This window comes from Anolis sagrei, chromosome 1, assembly GCF_037176765.1.
Source record: "Anolis sagrei isolate rAnoSag1 chromosome 1, rAnoSag1.mat, whole genome shotgun sequence".
NCBI lineage: Eukaryota > Metazoa > Chordata > Lepidosauria > Squamata > Dactyloidae > Anolis > Anolis sagrei.
Genome location: NC_090021.1, coordinates 85,810,757 through 85,829,585, shown reverse-complemented (window position 1 = coordinate 85,829,585; position 18,829 = coordinate 85,810,757). Strand labels below are relative to the sequence as shown.

The 18,829-nt window shown below is 42.9% G+C and overlaps 1 protein-coding gene and 1 long non-coding RNA gene across 6 annotated transcripts in view; one reads left to right on the top strand and one right to left on the bottom strand.

Moving 5' to 3' along the window:
• Positions 1-15,140, bottom strand: part of LOC132760940 (uncharacterized) — a 105,332-nt gene extending 90,192 nt beyond the window's left edge. For 2 of the 4 annotated variants that reach the window (XR_009629908.2, XR_010909694.1), the window contains exon 1: positions 14,216-14,371. This is a non-coding gene — a long non-coding RNA (uncharacterized lncRNA). The other 2 variants (XR_009629906.2, XR_009629909.2) reach the window with 2 other exon arrangements.
• Positions 14,439-18,829, top strand: part of RNF217 (ring finger protein 217) — a 64,385-nt gene continuing 59,994 nt past the window's right edge. The window contains exon 1 of one of the 2 annotated variants that reach the window (XM_067466853.1): positions 14,439-15,152. In XM_067466853.1, coding sequence (XP_067322954.1) covers positions 14,580-15,152 — 573 coding nt within the window. In that variant the 5' untranslated portion in view covers positions 14,439-14,579. The remainder of the gene's footprint in view (positions 15,153-18,829) is intronic. The other variant, XR_010909692.1, reaches the window with a different exon arrangement.

Below are 18,829 nucleotides of genomic sequence, written 5' to 3'. Positions count from 1 at the left end.
TTATGTCATAGAATCACAGTTGGAAGAGACCTTGTGGGCCATCCAGTCCAACCCCCTGCCAAGAAGCAGGAAAATTGCATTCAAAGCACCCCCAACAGATGGCCATCCAACCTCTGTTTAAAGGCCTCCAAAGAAGGAACCTCCACCACATTTTGGGGCAGAGTACTCCACTGCTGAACAGCTCTCAGTCAGGATGTTTTTTTCCAATGTTCAGGTGGAATCTCCTTTCCTCTAGTTTGAAGCCATTGTTCCGCACCCTAATCTCCAGGCCAGCAGAAAGCAAGCTTGCTCCCTCCTCTCTATGAGTTACCCTCACATATTTGAGTTACCCTCACATGGCCATCATGTCTCCTCTCAGCCTGCTTTTCTGAAAGCTAAATTTTCTCAACTCTAGACAGCCACTCCTTATAGGGCTTGTTCTCCAGACCCTTGATCATTTTAGTTGCCTTCCTCTGGACACATTCCAGTTTGTCAAACTCTTCCTTCAGTTGAAGTGCCCAGAACTGGACACAGTGTGATTCCAGGTATGGTCTGATCAAGGCAGAAAACCTTGGATCTAGACACTAGACTCCTATTTTTGCAGGCCAGAATCCCATTGGCTTTTTAAACTGCTGCATGACATTTTTGGCTCATGTTTAACTTGTTGTTCACAAGGACTCCAAGATATTTTTCACACATACTGCTGTCGAGCCAGGTGTACCCCATTCTCTTATCTTTGCATTTCATTTTTTCTGCCTAAGTGGAGTATTTGCATTTGTCACTGTTGCACTTCATTTTGTTAGTTTTGGCCCATCTCTCCAATCTCTTAAGATCATTTTGAATTCTGCTCCAGTTTTCTGGAGTATTAGCTATCCCTCCCAATTTGGTATCACCTGCAAACTTGATGATCATGCCTTCTAATTTATCTCTAGTAGTGCTACCTTTCCCTGATACACACCACATATTTCGCAAACCATGCTGAAATCCTGTTCTTCTTTCTCAGAGGTTTTCCTTTGTTTAATTATTCTTGGCCTGCATTTCCTGAATTCAGAAGTAGGGAGACTAATCCTCATACCAGGTATAATGACCTTTTACGACTATATCTCTTTTGGTGGCATAGAATCTGATGGATGCTGAAAGCTGTAGTTTATCAAATTTCAGCTGTCTCTATATGAAAGAGCAATGATTCAGACAGAGGTTACTGAATTATTGTGGATTTTTTTCAAACCAACAGAATATACACAAGAGGGAGCTGTAGGACCATTTTTCAGTGACCAGAATTGATTTTTCAATCAAAACAAAAGAACTGCTCAGGTTTAACCAGCATGATCCACACTGAACATATGGCGTGAAGGTGAGAGGCAAAGAGTGCATGGATGGGGAAATGTAGAATTGTATTACTAGATTTGTTAGTGGAGGGTAACTATGCAACTGTCTTTGTCACAACATTTTCAGCTTGTATGGTGGGTCTCAAGGATGATGTTAATCATAACATTATTTCCTTACTGGTTCTATAAGAAAACTCCAAGTAATTAAAATCAATTTATTTGCATCAATGAATGATTACATTCAAGAAGGGAAAGATATTTGGCTTCTTCTCTTATGTACAGGAGGAAATGCCTTTAAAAGCTAAGGACACATTTTGCTAGTTTCGAGTAAGAATATATAGAACAACGCAAGGCTCAAGGGGCTCTACAAATAAGTTTTTATGCATGCTTCTAGTCTTTTGTCACCTTGAATACTTAAGAACGTAAAATAGAGATATTCAAGTTTAGCTATTCAAAAGGAGATAAAAATATTTTCAAACAAAAATTTTATTACTGGTGCTTAATTGCTAGGCTCTGCAGGTGCTTTGTGAAAATGTTCATCCACATTTCAGCCAGACTGGTCACCTTTCTAATAATTATCAGTAACCTTTTCTCTTCTTTTTCATTCAGAAAAATCTTCACCAATTTAATGAGACGGAAAATCAAATGAAACCTCTTATGTGCAATTTGACTACAGAATGACCTTAAACTCTGATCCACGGATGATGTGTTTTTAACATTGGAATGTATTTTATTATGCTTAATTTGCATTAATTTTATTCAATTTATTTTAAGTCGATATTGTATATTTTTAAGGCACTATGTTAGTGCCACTTGTAAGCCGCCTTGAGTCCCCTTAAGTGTAGAGAAAGGTGGGATATACATAAGGTAAATAAGTAAGTAGAGCTCCAGAGTCTAATGTACTTCCGCCCACTTTCTAATCTAATGTGAGTGCATGGAGTTTACCAGTTTCCAAGTCAAACCTTCATTTTTTTCTGCTCTCAAGGAGTTAATCTTGGGATTTAAAAGCATTGCCTTCTGTTATAATTTTCCCTCTGTAACCTAGGGTCATTCTTCATCCATTTCATGTATGGCATACATGACATTTTAATCACAGACTAAATACACTCCTAGCATGCCAGCAGATGACCTAAATCCAAAATAAAGTCAGCCCTTCATATCCATGGTTTCTGAACCCACAGATTCCACCATCCACAGCTTGAAAATATTCCACCCCCAAAATCTGACCTTGAATTTGCTATCTTGTATAAGCGATACCATTTTTCTATACCACTGTATACAATGGGAGTTGAACATAGTCAATTTTTAGTATCTAAGAGGGATCCTGGACCTAAACCACAACAGATACCAAGAACCATTAAAGAACCTCTACAAAGAAAATTCAGAAAAGGCTATGTATTTTTTCAAGTTTCTTCATAAATCTCTATTATTACTAGTATATATTATAAATAGTAGTATTTTCATAAATACATAAAATGTTTTACAACCTTTTGAATGATACAGAATTTTCAGTTGGGAGCCTTTAACACCACACAGTAACTACACCATTATTCTACTTTAACAACCATGGCAACTGCCTGTAGACGCCTACCATTTTCAGTTTAGGGAATTCTCAGCCAGTGAGCTCTAGTGTCCCACTAAATTAGGAAGCATGCAGCCATGCCAATTAAAACCATGTCATAGTGCTAGTGTGAAAGGACCTTTGATATAGGTATTCAGCAAAATATGAATTAAAGGGATCTTTGTTTTCTCATATTAAAGCAACCTTACTGGCCACCTGGCTGCTCTGAGAACAAAGGTGGTCTGTGGGCATATTATGTTAGCTGGGTTAGAGTTCATTTCGACTAGCTCAGTAATCCAATGGAGATCCTGGGTTCAGGTTACACATTTTCTGCCTACAATGATGCAAGGCAACCATAATAATTTTCCCTACTCACAGCTAATATTAGATGTTTGCTTTTACTTTATTTCTGTGAGATTGTAGAAAAAAATGAAAGATAAAAACAATCTTACTTAGAACCATTAATGTCCTCCTAACACGGATACAAAAACATTCCAGATCTTGAATGGGAGTGAGTGGTGCTACAGTATCTCTGCCAATACTGCCACAAACAGTTCTCTATTTCCAGGAGCTCTAGAAAATGAGGACACAAACAATGGCTTTTGACATAGTTTCTTACAGGCTTGAAAACATACCTCCATGTGCATATCTAACAACTGGTTTTTGCATCTTCTTTTTGCAAGTCCTCTCAGTTTAGTTTAGCCAGTGGTCTTCATAAGCAGAAAGCGTCAAGGTTTATTAGATGTCAGACATCATTGTGCGTCTCTCCCATTTCAGCAGTGACAGTCACACTTACTTCATTAAGAATAAAATCTGTTTTCTGAATTATGTATTTCTCAGGTGGCATTGTAGGATAAGCCAGGCTCAGGGAGGAGAGAGGGGATCCCATACTGATCCTATAGCCAATGTCCCCACCTCACATTTCACTTGACTTTCGGCACAGAGTCAATGTGGGTTTCAGCTGTCTGTTACATAGGCCCTCTGCACACTATCTGTATTCCACATTCACCGTTTGTGAAAATACAGAACGTTCACTGCATGGTAGGAATGTATATAAGGTGTGGGGGCCCTTAAGCCCTAGGGCCTAATTCAGCTCTCACAGTATTCCAGTCTGGCCCTTTCCCCCAGCACCATAATTTGCCAGAGCTGTGCCATTCATTTCTAGCAAGCAAAGAGACAAATTAAATAAAGATATATTAGAGCAAGAGATTCATAATGCAATCAAAAAGTTAGAAATTTTACATGCCTTTCTTAATGCAGTCAGTCTGCCTTTTTCACTGATTCTGTATTCAACTATCCACAACTTGAAAATGTGCTTATTGTCTAAAAATCTCTGAACAGTCTAAAATATGTTGTTTTAGGATTGTGAAAACTGAATCATAATTATGACTCCAGATCTTAAGTATTTTTTAAATTTCTAAATGTGCCCTTAGCCCACTTATATTGTATGAATAGGCCCCTTCAGCAAACAGAGGAGTCTTGTATATGACCTACCACATGGCTTGCTGCAAAACCAAGTCTTTACATAATGTAACAACAAAATCTAAGCACTATCAACAATCCTGTGCATTCCAAGCAAATCAATTCTAAACTCTCCTATATTTGGTTTCCCCAAGGCAGCAGCTGAATCTGCTCAAATTTCTCCAGACTTCACAGTAACAATGCCCTCCTGTTTACAGTAGAGATTTCTTTTCTGAACAGGGATCAAAGACCGTATGTCAATTCTTTATGTTGATACAGAGATTAAACAAGATCAGCAGTAGGGCAACTTGCCGTGTGGGCCACCGCAAACAAAGTTAGCCAAGGAGGAATGCTGTCCACCACGACTCAGTGAACTAATGCACTTGCATGGCTTCAAGAATGAGAGAATAATTCCAAGAGGATCTCTTGTTCCAAGGAGGAAAGAGGAAATCCCGCAGCACAAAACATCTGTATTGACACCTTCCTCAAGAGAAATAGCAATTCAGGAAATGTGCCTCCATAGGGTCAGGGAAGGGCATCTAGAAAAAGCAGAACATAGACAAATCCTTGTTTTCATTCTGCACGCTTCTCAACAGGATTTCCTTGCTCTTTCCTTGGAACTCTGTAAAAACGTCCCTTTTGCCTCAGCCACAGGAGTGATTTCCTCCCTTATATTTGCAGGAAAGGGAGACCATAACTTTGGGATTTGGGGACATTGCCACATGTGATAGCACTTTAATTAAGGAGAAGATAAAAATTAAGAATGAAATATTGCTGCTCCTGATTCTAATGATTTGTATTCCACTTTGATTTTTCACTCCCAATACATGACAATATAGCTTTTAAGTCCTAAAGGAATGTTCGGATGTAGAGATTCATGTTAATTATTATCATCATAACTATGAGTACTCTGTGTGTCTGCGTCTTTAAGTTGTCTGTTGACACATGGTGACTCCATGGATTTTATATAGTTTCCTTAGGCAATAAATACTCAGAGGTGGTTTTGCCACTTCCTTCCTGTGAAATATAGCCTATAGCAGGCATCCTCAACCTGCGGCTCTCCAGCTGTTTTGGCCTCCAACTCCCAGAATTTCTGAACACTGAAAAATCTGGCTAGGGCTTCTGGAAGTTGGAGGCCCAAACAACTGGAGGGCCGCAGTTTGAGGATGCCTGGCCTACAGCATCTAATGTCCATTAGTGGTATCCCATCCAAGTATTACCAGGGCTGATTCTGCTTAGCTTCTATGATCAGACAGGATTTGTGCCTTTAGGCATGTACATATAGTAAAAAATGCAATAATTCCAAAATAAAATATAGCATCTCTATGCTGAATTCAGAATTTCTGTTTCTAGTTTTACCAGGAAAAAAAACTTGTATATGGAACTGAAATTCTGCAACCATAGAGAAATGGTCCAAGTGCCCATATAGATTTCACTTTTCTTGACCTTAGAATTATGCAAAGGCTCCTTTAGATGTTTACATTCCTGGCTGCTTCAGCATATCTTCCTTTTTCAAATCTCCAGTGGTACAAAGGGAATTCATGGTGACAGTTTTGGCAACGCTACCTCTTCTGTGCTTACCCCTTGTTTGTTCATTCTAACAAGGCCTGTGGACATTGGCTTGATATTTCTCAAGTTTGCAGAGGAGCCGAGATATTACCATTTCAGAATAGACACATTTGTCCATGCTTTCACAAAATAAATACATTTATCCATACTAGAGACAAGGTATGAAACTCTGTAGGGGAATCTTTATGTGGATAAATACTCACATATTTAAGTTTAAAAAGCCAAATAGTAGTTGTTTTTTAAAAAATTCACAGTATCTCAAAATGATAGCATGTTCGATACCTGTAGAATATCTAGAAAACATTAAATTTGTCTGTAGAGCAAAAAAAAAAACAAAAACAAAAAAGCATGGTGATGAGTTAACCACTGTTGAAAATGTAAGGTAATATCTGGATCAAAATCAACCTACCTAAGTAAGCTGTTGGTGAAATGAAGTTTTGTTGGAAATCAGCCCACTCAAGTAAATGCATGGTAATGAGTTCTAGTATCTACCTATACACACATATCTCATCCTAATGAGAGTAGTTTTTGTTCTGTATTGTCTGATTTGGAGCTGGTATATTTCTTACCTAAATATGAAATGAAGCTCTCTGAAAAATGCTTTTGTTTCTGAAACAGCATCTGGCTCTTTTGGCAGGCTGGATAAAGCTAAGCAGCTTAAATCTGTTGGAGAGAATGTTTCTCCAATAATCTGCTTTCTTTTGTAAGTGGCCTAAACAACCAGGCAAATAGTAGCAGTATTGATTATCCCATCTGATTGTAATTATCCAGCAGTATACTATATTGTCTTTTGTAGATTTGATTGAAGTTTTCCTGTGAATCCCATGAACTATACATTTCATTTTATTTTTTCAGCAAGATACCTGTTTCTTAGCACAAACACAGTGATATTGACTACAAACATGATGTTGAAATTCCATGGGATTTAAGCAGCCTAACTTGCATTTAGGGAATGCAGACACAGTTGCTCCTAAACTAGGCCAGAGCTTGACAAATGTTTTCATTGGATCCTTCTTATCTTCTAGGTTTGGATTACAGGACACTAGAAAGTCTCAGAGAATTATTGGGGTGCTCTAAAACAAATCTTGGGGCAAGAGGCATTGAAGAAAGAGAAAGTTTAATAGTGTTTGCATGAAAGATCCCAGGATGGATTCCTTGAATAATATGCAGGACTGCTGTATTTACAAATATACTGTGTTGCTGGTAGGCCTGCATTTTTTAAACTCTAACTGCATTTTAGTGCATAATAGTTACACTCCCTACCCTTTTTTGGAGGGGGAAATGGGAATGTGACTATTATGCAGTGAAAATATTTTGAAGCTATGGAGCTCCTCTGGCAGCCAGCCGAAGGAAGGTCTGTAGCTGCAAAACCACCCATGCACCTGCTGATGAGAGCTCGGAGAAGAGTGCGTACAGGGGGTAAGTCTTCACTCCCATGAGTGCCTCTCCCTTCTGCATGCCTGCTGGGGAGAGCTAGGAAGCCTCAGTCGGCTGTTAGTATCCAAGAGAAGCCTCCCAGATCTCATGCCTTCGCCTGCCCGAGTGCCTGCCCCTCAGATGTACAGGGGGTGTTCTAAGGGGAAAACATGCAGGTGGGGGATGCGACTATTATGCAATAAAATATAGTATTTACATGGGGGGGGGAGGTTGCCAATTAATAGTTCATTTATTTAAAAAATAATATGGTTTCTTCACCCACAGCAGATATTCTTAAGCATGACACTGGCATACAATCACCCCTTTTAATGTTAACATTACTCAGCTATCCAGGATTGTGCCCTTGATTCAAACTTTTACATCACCTTAAGTAGACTGTTGCTTTTAGGATCAGAATGATTGACAGTAAAGTATGTCACCCTCAGTATGTGAGCAAAACACAGACTTGCATACACACTTCAGGAGCCATGCCTAATATATTCTAAGTGGGAAACTAGAGCAACTAGCATTTAACCTTAGAACAGTGGTTCTCAACCTGTGGCTCCCCAGGTGTTTTGGCCTACATTTCTCAGAAATCCCAGCCAGGTTACCAGCTCTCAGGATTCCTGGGACTTGAAGGCCAAAACACCTGGCGACCCACAGGTTGAGAACCATTGGCTTAGAACAGTGGTTCTCAACCTGTGGGTCCCCAGGTGTTTTCACCTACATCTCCCAGAAATCCCAGCCAGTTTACCAGCTGTTGGGATTTCTGGGATTTGAAGACCAAAACATCTAGGGACCCACAGGTTGAGAACCACTGGCTTAGAACATTGTAGCCTCTCTGTCCTTGTTTGGCACTGGTATTTCAGACATTTTGGACAAAAGAGAGAATTTTTAAATTTATAGATGAAAACCTCCAATGTCACACGGCATCTATGAAGATTGTTGATAACACAGTGAACTTGAAGTGCCACCTATATGCTTGGCAAACGAAAAAGGTGCCTGCCAAAACATTTTGCTCTTGATGTATATTTTAAGTACTCTTTCTTAGTCACTTCAATAAATGTATGTGTGTGTGCACTCTCAGTGATTAAATCCCCCTTTTTCTGTGCTAGTGCCAAGTACAGATTTGCTTGCCTAAATTCCATGCAACATGTCTAGCTGCCATTAAAAACACAGATGCAAGGATTGTTTGTTTAAAAATCCTATCAAGCCATAGAATTCTGAAATGACAGCATTGGAAGGGACCTCAGAGATTATCTAGTTTAGCTTAATCCCTTATTAAAAGCAGGCTCCACAATGTAGGATGCAGCTACAATATCCCTAAATGGATGACTGTCCAACCTCTTCTTAAATACCCCCTGCAAAGAAAGCCTTGTCACCCCCTGAGGCAGTCTGACCCTCTAAGACAGGGCTCCTCAAACTAAGACCTGGGGGCTGGATGCGGCCCTCCAAGGTCATTTACCCGGCCCTCACTCAGGGTCAACCTAAGTCTGAAACGACTTGAAAGCACACAACAACCACAACAACAACGCTATCTCATCAGCCGAAAGCAAGCCCACACTTTCCATTGAAATACTAATAGATTTATATTTATTAAAATTGTTCTTCATTTAATTATTGTATTTTAAGTGTTTTTGCACTACAAATAAGATATGTGCAGTGTGCACAGGAATTCATTCATTTTTTTTCAAATTATAATCCAGCCCTTCAACAGTTTGAGGGACTGTGACCTGGCCCTCTGTTTAAAAAGTTTGAAGACCCCTGCTCTAAGAAATAGCTTTCACTATTAGGAGGCTTTTTGTAATGTCCACTTCATGAACAGGGATGGAATTTGAAGACACAGCACTGGATGATACTGTAATTCCAAAGTATATTGAAGACAGTAAACCATAAATTATTTCTTGTGCTGAACTCAGAGCTTTCCATATGAACATATACTCTGGAAATCTATCTATATCTATACACACATTCATTTTAATGGGAAGATGATATACATATGTATGTGCTTGTGTATGTTTCCAATAGGTGCTAAATCCTAAAAAAAATGAAAAATGAATTATAGATGGCAGCTCATAGTTGGCTAGGAGTAGAATATTATATACAGATCAAAACTGTCAAAACATATCTGATCACTTCAGTACAGGGTTTGAAAATCGTGTTTTATAGCAAAAGAACACATGTCCTCAGCACGTTTTTACAATTCTTATAAAATGCATACTGATAGATTTGCTACCTTTTGGAAACAAATTCCACACACACACTTCCATCCATCCCCATAAGTAAGAATGTATACAAAAAAAATACAAAGAAAGGAACAGGTACAGATGTTATAGTACTTTTCACAATGAGTACTGTGAACAGTACTGACTGAGTAACGTTTTTATGTAAGAAAACAAAAGAATCAGTCCAAAAAATTGGAACTATGTAAACTCCTAATTTTCTTGTTTTATATTTCAGTTATGGGCATTGCTAAATTTCAGACAATTCACATTACAATGCAGGAAAAATAGAAAGGAGAGCGCCAACGGGGGATAACTGCAATGGACTTTCACACAATAGTTGTTCCAGTGTGCCTTCCCAGAATAAAGAAAACTCTTAGTAATATGTCCTCAAATGCACTTTAATATTGATTTAGGTTTGTCTGCGCGCCCTCATCTTTCTCTGAAAACCCTATCCTAGTTTACCCTATCCTGTTCATGACCAGCATTTTTAATTTTTAAAATTAAATTTTTTTGCGTACTTTTTTGTTTTTTAGTTTAACTGTTTTGTATTGGCTATTTGTTATTGCTTTTATTGATGTGTTTATTGATGTGCTGTGGGCTTGGCCTCATATAAGCCGCACCGAGTCCCTTGGGGAGATGGTAGCGGGGTACAAATAAAGTTTATTTATTTATTATTATTATAGTTATAGCACTTTGACATGCATAGCTTCATCCTACTGAATTCTGGGATTCGTATTTCACAAGGTGTCTGGAACTCTTTACTAGAGAGCTCTATAAAGGTAAAGGTTTCCCCTTGACATTAAGTCTAACTGTGCCTAACTCTGGGGGGTGGTGCTCATCTCCATTTCTCAGCTGAAGAGCCAGCCTTGTCCAGAGACCCTTCTAGAACATGACTGCATGGAGCACCGTTACCTTCCTGCCTGAGTGAAAGCTACTGATGTGCTCACATTTACATGTTTTCAAACTGCTAGTTTGTCAGAAGCTGGGGCTAATGACAGGAGCTCACCCCACTCCATTAACCTTTTGATCAGCAAGTTCTGCATCTCAGAGATTTAACCCACTGTGCCACTACGGCCCCAGAGAGAGCTCTGTTCCTTCTCAAAACTACATAACCAGGATTCCATAGCTTGCATTCTTAGCAGTTAAATCAACACACAATTACTGCAATGTGACTGGGCAAAGATCTTAGAATATATATATGTGTATGTATGTGTATATATATATGTATGTATGTATGTATGTATGTATGTATGTAACTATAGTCCCAGAATCCAGTTTCTGTTGTCTGAGAAAGTTTAAAATTCCAAGGTCTTGGAGAAAAAGCCTGCAACTGAGCATAGTTATAATATGGTTGTTCTGTATTTCATTTTATTTCTTTTTATTGTATTCACAATAAAATTTGGCTGGTTGGATTTGTGGTTCTTCCTTTTCCCACTTTTACTTGTCGAACCCCATGAATGTACAATCGCCTGTCTTTAGTCCCTTCCCGCCCCCAAGAATTCATTTTCTCAAGATTTCTTTGTGTTTCTACAAATGTCAGCATTCCCCTGAGCATATACAACTATATGTTCCTCTTCTTTGATTGCGTCCTTGGCTGCACAAGGATTGGATACATCCCTAAACTTTACTATTAATAGAAGCAATCAATACAGCCTTCACCAACTAATGGAGGTACAAAGGGGAGGAAGACATAAAGGTGCTCAAGTCATTGCCCAGTGCATTGCATCTCAGGTTAAAACTCTTCCCAGATATATGTAAACAAACTCTGATTCGGCTGCTGGCAGTCAATGGAGAAGATACTGATGCCTTCCTGTGACTTGTAGGTGCTATTTGGCAAGCAGTAATGTAAGACACTAAGTTTTTTTTAAGCATAGCTAGAGTCAAATTCTCAATTCTGCTTTAACTGCCAGGGCAGCATCTTGTGGAACCGAGGCTTGTAGTTTGGAGAGGCTATACCTGCTCTCTGGTTGATAACTCTAAACAGCTCTCTCTAAACTACAGATCCCAGGACTTCACAGGTTGCTGCTAAGGCAGTAAAAGTGGAATTATCACACTATAGAGCTGTGAAAAGACACTTGTAAGCTATCCTGGACATATACAGTGCAATACAGATTTGTCTATCCTTCTATATCTGGTATATTTTGAACACAAGGCTGCTCGACAGCAGTATGTGTGAAAAAGATCTTGGGAGTCCTCATGGTCAATAAGTTAAACATGAGACAACAATGTCATGCAGCAGCTTTAAAAGCCAATGGGATTTTGGCCTGCACAAACAGGAGTCTAGATCCAGGGAAGGCACGCTACCCCTCTATTCTGCCTTGATCAGACCACACCTGGAATCTCACTGTGTCCAGTTCTGGGCACCGAAGATGCTGACAAGCTGGAATGTGTCCAGAGGAGGGTGACTACAATGATCAGTGGTCTGGAGAACAAATCCTATGAGGAGCAGCTTAAAGAGCTGGGCATATTTAGCCTGCAGAAGAGAAGACTGAGAGGAGGCATGATAAGGGCCATGTATAAATATGTGAAGGGAAGGCATAGGGAGGAAGGAGCAAGTTTGTTTTCGGTTGCCCTGGCTTCAAACTACAGGAAGGGAAATTCCACCTGAATATGAGGAAGAACTTCCTGACTGCGAGAGCCGTTCAGCAGTGGAACTCTCTGCCTCGGAGTGTGTGGAGGCTCCTTCTTTGGAGGCTTTTAAACAGAGGTTGGATGGCCATCTGTCAGGGGTGCTTTGAATGCAATTTTCCTGCTTCTTGGCAGGGGGCTGGACTAGATGGCCCACAAGGTCTCTTCCAACTCTATGATTCTATGACTCATCCTTTAAGTGTTTCCTATTCTTGAGGATGCATTTTATTTTTTTCAGAAGGAAAACTGCCATGTTGGTTTGTTGCCAAATGGGGAAGGGTGACATAAGCAATATGACACAAACAACAATCAGTGTGGTGTTGTGGTTTGAGCACTGCATCTATGCTATAACAATGTGGTTTGATGCCACTTTAACTGCCATGGCTCAGTGCTATGGAATCATGGGAATTGTTGTTTGGCAAGGCCTTAAGTTTGCTATTCCAAAGTTGGTTAGTGCCTCACCAAACCATAATTCCATTGGATCCCATAGCATCAAGCCATGGCAGTTCAAATGGCATCAAACTTCATTAATCCTACAGTGTAAACTTTGGAAATAAACTACATCTAAAGCAAGTTTAACTGTCATGTCATTCCATAAAAAAGAGCCAGTGAGGTGCTGTGATTGTGACTTTGGATCCCAGGGTTCAGATGGGCCAGGACTGACCTTGGCTAGGTCACACTCTCTTAGTCATAGCAAACCCTGAGGGTCACCATTAGCCAGAAGGTACACAACAACAACAACAACAACAACAACAACACAACAACAACAACAACAACAACAACAACAACATCATGCCATAAAATTGGGACAGGGGGACTACAAAAGTCATAAGCCCAGAAAGAAAAGCCAAGGTGAGGGCTATAAGAGAGTTCATCCCCACCTCTGGTTGTCTCTTCCTTTCACCCTCCAGGTATTTTGAACTTGGTCTCCCAGAATCCCTAGCTGAGACCTACATTGCCTTGGGTTTCTGGGAGTGCCTTTCCACACAGCCACGTAACCCAGAAGATCAAGGCAGAAAAGTCTACAATATCTGCTTTGAACTGAGTTATATGAATCCACACTGTCATATATCCTGGTTCAAAGCAGTTGTGTGGAAGGGGCCTAAGTCTAGTCATGCCTGGTTCTGTGGGTGGTGCTCATCTCCATTTCTAAGCTGAAGAGCTGGTGTTGTCCGTAGATGCCTCCAAGGTCATGTGGCTGGCATGCCTGCATGGAAGGCCATTACCTTCCCGCTGAAGCGGTACCTATTGAGCAACTCACGTTTGCATGATTTCAAACTGCTAGGTTGGCAGAAACTGGGGCTAACAGCGGGAGCTCCCTGGATTCAAACCACCCACCTTTTGGACAGGAAATTCAACAGCTCTGGAGGCCCCTATATTGCAAAATATCAAGTCAGAAAATCCCACAATATCTGCTTTGTACTGGGTTATCTGAGGGCCCTTCCACATAGCTCTATATCCCAGGATATCAAGACAAAAAAATACCACACTGCTGAATAAAATCTGCATTATCTGCTTTGAACTGGGATATATGGCAGTGTGGCCTCAGATGACCCAATTCGAAGCAGATATTGAGGGATTTCCTACCTTGACATTCTGGGCTATAGGGCTGTGTGGAAGGGCCCTGAGTATACATGGCCATGTATCCCAGTTCAAAGCAGATGAACTGGGATTGTATTCAGCTGTGTGGAAGAGACCCCAAATAAGCCGGTTCAAAGCACATATTGTCTTGATATTTTGGGTGATATGGCTGTGTGAAAGGGCCCCCCAGTTGGCGTCCTCAAAAACCCTTTGGGCCCTTCCCCACAGACCTATATCCCAGAATCTCAAGGCAGAAAATCCCACATTATATGAGTGTGGACTCAGATAACCCAGGTCAATGCAGATGTTGTGGGACGTTCTGCCTTGATCTTCTGGGATATGGGGCTGTGTGGAAGGGCCCTGGGTGACCTGCGTCCACACTCAGAGAAGGTGGGATTTTCTGCCTAGGTATTCCGGGCGATAGGGCTGTGGGGAAGGGCCTTGAGGTGGGCGCCACTGAGCCTTACTGGAGGAAGAGGACGGCCGTGTGTGGCCGAAGGCTAGGGAATCCTGGGAGGCGAAGAGTGCCCGCTCCGGGGATCCCTCCGTCAGCCTGGGGCCAGGCGCTGCAAGCGGTGTCCAAGTGCGGCGTAGACGCGCCCCGAGCCGGACGAGGCGGTCCCTGGCGGGGCGTCGCCGGGTTGGAGGAGGAGGAGGAGGAGGAGGAGGAGGAGGAAGAGGGGAGGGAGGAAGAGGAGGCGGCTTGGGCTTTTCCTGCCGCGGCGCCGGCTGCTGCGTCGTTGGCTGGCTGGCTGCTCTCGGAGGGAGGAGGATCCTCCTCTCGGGGAGGCGGCGGAGGCGGCGGCGGCTGGATGGGCTGCATCGGCGGCCATGGGGGAGCAGCTCAGCACGGCCAGCAGCCCTCCGGAGCCCCCTCTCCCTCCGGCCGAGGGACCCCAGCCTCCGCCGAGGAGCGCCTCCGCTGAGTCCTCCGCCGCCGCCGCCGCCGCCGAAGAGGCGCCCCCTTTGGCGGCGGAAGGGGCCAACAGCAACAGCAACAGCACCCGCCGCAGCAGCAGCAGCAGCACCCGCCGCCTCCCGGCTCGCAGGCCCGGCGTCTACTGCACCGTCTACTGCGTGGAGGGCGAGCTTCAGCCCGGCGGAGGAGGAGGAGGAGAGGCGTCGGCCGAGCAGCCCTCCCCGCCTGCCTCCGCCTCGCCGCCTCCGCCAAGCCATGGCGGCCCCGGAGAGAACAACAACAGCAGCAGCAGCAGCAGCGGGGGGCTGGAGGTGGTGGACCTCTACCTGCTCCCGGAGCCCTTCTCGGGGCTGCTCGCGGCGGACTTCGGCCCCCTCCTGGTCCTCACCTGCCGCGTCTGCCTGGAGGAGAAGCCCCTCAAGCCGCTGCCCTGCTGCAAGAAGCCCGTCTGCGAGGAGTGCCTCAAGCGCTACCTCAGCTCCCAGGTCAGGCTCCCTCCCTCCCTCTCTCCCTCTCTCTAGGGCACGGGGCGCACTTGCATAGTACCTTGGCGCCTCTGCAAACTACAATCCCCCAGAATCCCACCGGCATTCAAAGTCTGGAGCCGCCCTGGGCCAGGTTCGGCCCTCCTCCAAGGGTTTAGGACTTCTTCTCCCACAATTGAACAGCCGGTGACGGTAGGCTGTTAGGACTGGTGGGAGTTGAAGTCCGAAACACCTGGAGGAGGGCCGAAGTTGGCCCAGGCCTGGTCTGTAGCCTCCTCTACAATCTCCAGGTTCCCATCGTATTCTGCCCTCCTGGTAGTTCAAGGGATGCCAAACTGCATCCCTTCTACAGTATAGATCAGGCCTGGGCAAACATGGGCCCTCCCTCAAGGTGTTTTGGACTCCAACTCCCACCATTCCTAAAAGCCTCAGGTCCCTTTTTTCCCCTTAGCCACTTAAGCGGGAAAGGGGGAAAGGAAAGGACCATGCATGGGCACATTGGTCCCTCCAGGTGTTTTGGACTGCAATACCCACCATTCCCAACAGCCTCAGGACCCTTCCTTTTCCCCCTTAGCCGCTTAAGTCAGAAAGGAAAAAGGAAGGGATCAGGCTTGGGCAAACATATGCCCTCTGGGAGTTTTGGACTCCAACTCCCACCATTCCTGACAGGAAAGGGCCTGAGGTTGTTAAGAATGGTGGGAGTTAAAGTCCAAAACACCTGGAGGGCCCAAATGTGCTCAGGCCTGGTGTAGATGCAGCCAAAAGCCAGTTGTCTCAATCTGCTACAGACAGTCCCTGAGGGCCCTTCCACACAGTCATATAACTCAGATTATCAAGGCAGAAAATCTCATAATACCTGCTTTGAACTGGGTTAGTTGAGTCCTCACTGCCATATATTCCAGTTCAAAGCAGATATTGTGGGATTTTCTGCCTTGATATTCTGGGTTATGTGACTGTGTGGAAGGAGCCTGAGTTATAAACATCTGACTTACAAACAACTCCTAGCTAAGAATGGGGTGAGACAACCGGAAGGGAGAGAAATCTATCCCCAGGAAGGGAAATTCACTCCTGGAAGAGGAAGATGTTATCAGGGGCAAATCATTGTTTCCACAACAAGCCACATTTTTCCAAACCCATTTCTCACAGAGACAGAAAGTGAGGTGAAATCTTCTCAACAGAGACACAGACAAAAGCAAAACAAACAGGAGCCCCTGGTAGTGCAATGGGTTAAACCCTTGTGCTGGCAGGACTGCTGACCAAAAGGCTGGCTGTTTGAATCCAGGGAGTGGGGTGAGCTCCCATCTGTCAGCTCCTGCTTCTCATGCAGAGACATTAGAGAAAGCCTCCCATAGGATGGTAACACATCCGGGCGTCCCCTGGACAACGTCACTTGCAGGTTCTCAAGTCGCTCCTGACACGAATAAAGCAAAACAAACCTCACAGGAGTGTTCATCCTTCCCTATGCTATCCAAAGCTTGTGTGTGTATAACATTTTCTTACCCACTTCTACTCATGGATCCAGGCGGGTTACAAAACAATTAACATACATAAGTGCAGCAAAAACACTACAAATACACACACACTAAAACATACCTCAACATATATGTATACACTTATACGTATATAGCTAGAGCAATGGTTATCAACCTGTGGGTCCCCAGGTATTTCTGGGAGTTTGGCCTTCAACTCCCAGAAATACTAACAGCTGGAAACTCGCTGGGATTTCTGGGATTTGTAGGCCAAAACTCCTGGGGACCCACAGGTTGAGAACCACTGGGCTAGAGTTACACTTAAAAATGAACCTGTTCCAACTTGCAAGCAAATCCAACCCTCTCTTGTTTGTAACTCGGGGTCTGCCAGTGCTTCCCTCACTTCCTTGAGAGACAGCTTCTGCTCCTGAGCCACCTTCTCTTTGAGTCCCATGGCAATATTTTGCTCCTCCTTCCTTGTATTTGTTTGTTTCTGTATCTCCCTGTTGGCGCTGAACATATGTAGAGTTTCATTCCCAGAGTAAACAGTACTTGACCAAATACACATCTGAGATTGGAAGGCCTCCAGGGCAGGAGAGACAGCATCCAAGCAGATTTGAGCTCTGCCTTTAACTTAAGAGGACTAAGGCTGTGTCTAAACTGTTGAATTAACACAGCTTCACAGTGCATTAACTGCCATGGCTCAATTCTCTGGAGCCCTAAGAGTCGTAGTTTTTCAAGGTCTACTTTTCTGAAGTTTTCTGATGCCTCACCAAACTACAATCCCCATTATTTATCTGCAGTTAAAATGGTGTGAAACGGCATTAATTATGTAGTTCAGATGCACCCTAAATCACTGCCTCTCACTTCCCTTTGTCATATGCCAGCATTTAGCCCTTGAAGTGTGAAATGATGCTGGCGTTTATTTACTCCCCAAGTTTGTTTATATTCATAGAGTTGGAAGAGATTACATCCAATCCGATCCCCTGTCAATCAGAAACGCACTCCTCCTTTTTTCTCACTCCTTTTTTTTTCCTAGTTTATGGTCCTGTTTTTAACCTTCTGTGTCCCTTCCCCAGTGTCATACTTCCCTCTGTGGACACTGGGAACTGTCTCCTTCCTTCTACTTCAACCTTTTCCCTTTCCATCCTGGCCCTTCCTTATTCCTTCTCAATTTCCCTAAAGTCTTCCAGGTGTTTTGGGACTTCAACTCCCAGAAGCCCCAGCCAGGTTGGTCAACTGTCAGGAATTCTGGGAACTGCAGTCAAAAACACATGGAGGTTGGGAACAATTATTCTGAAGCCTCCTAGAGTGCATCTGCACTGTAGAATTAATACAGTTTGCCACCACTTTAACTGTTATGGCGCAGTGCTAGGAAATCCTGGGAACTGTAGTTGGATGGGGCACCAGCATTTCATCAGAAAAGGCTAAAGACCTTGTAAAACTGCAACTCTTTGGATAACATAACATTGAGCCATGACTATTACATAGTGTCAAACTGCATTAATCCTTTGATATAGACATCCCCCTAAAATAGGGCCACCCACTATTTGTTTAGTCTTCCCTTATCCCTGGAGATAACAACCATAGTGCCTTGTCTCAAACCCTGATTTCTCATTTATGCAAGAGTGTCTCAATTTGTATCAGCTGATTCCTTATCTCTGTGTAAAGTTCTTACAGACCACTGAAGGCACTGTGTGATGAGTAGATAATGATGCATCAGTTAGTCATTGTCGTCTCTCTTCTTTTAGTCTACTCACTGCTGTAGGACCAGCACCAAAAAGGTGAACAAATGTTGGAATAGGAACATGCACATTTAGGTATTAAGAAACACTACATGCATGTAGATGTGCTTTTCATTTTTTTTACTTGCTCAGCTATCCAAAACAATACATTTCCAGCGTATATGGCTGTAGCTCTCTCAAACTGATCCCTGAAAGTATTCTGTGCTGACTTTTAAAGACGTTTACCTAAGAGTATCTGCATATTTTGTTTCCTTTTCAACTTTCAAAGCTTTGTCAGAGATCTTTCATCCACATTTGTGCAAACATTAACACAGAAAAGATTTGGATTGGTGTATCAGGGAGGAAAACCCCCACAAAAGCAAGACTTTTTGAGATTAACATAAATGTCACCACACAAAAAGTGGAAACTTCCTTGTTTTCTGCTACTTTCCAAGTAAAGTTGGGATGGGGAGGATGCCATTGG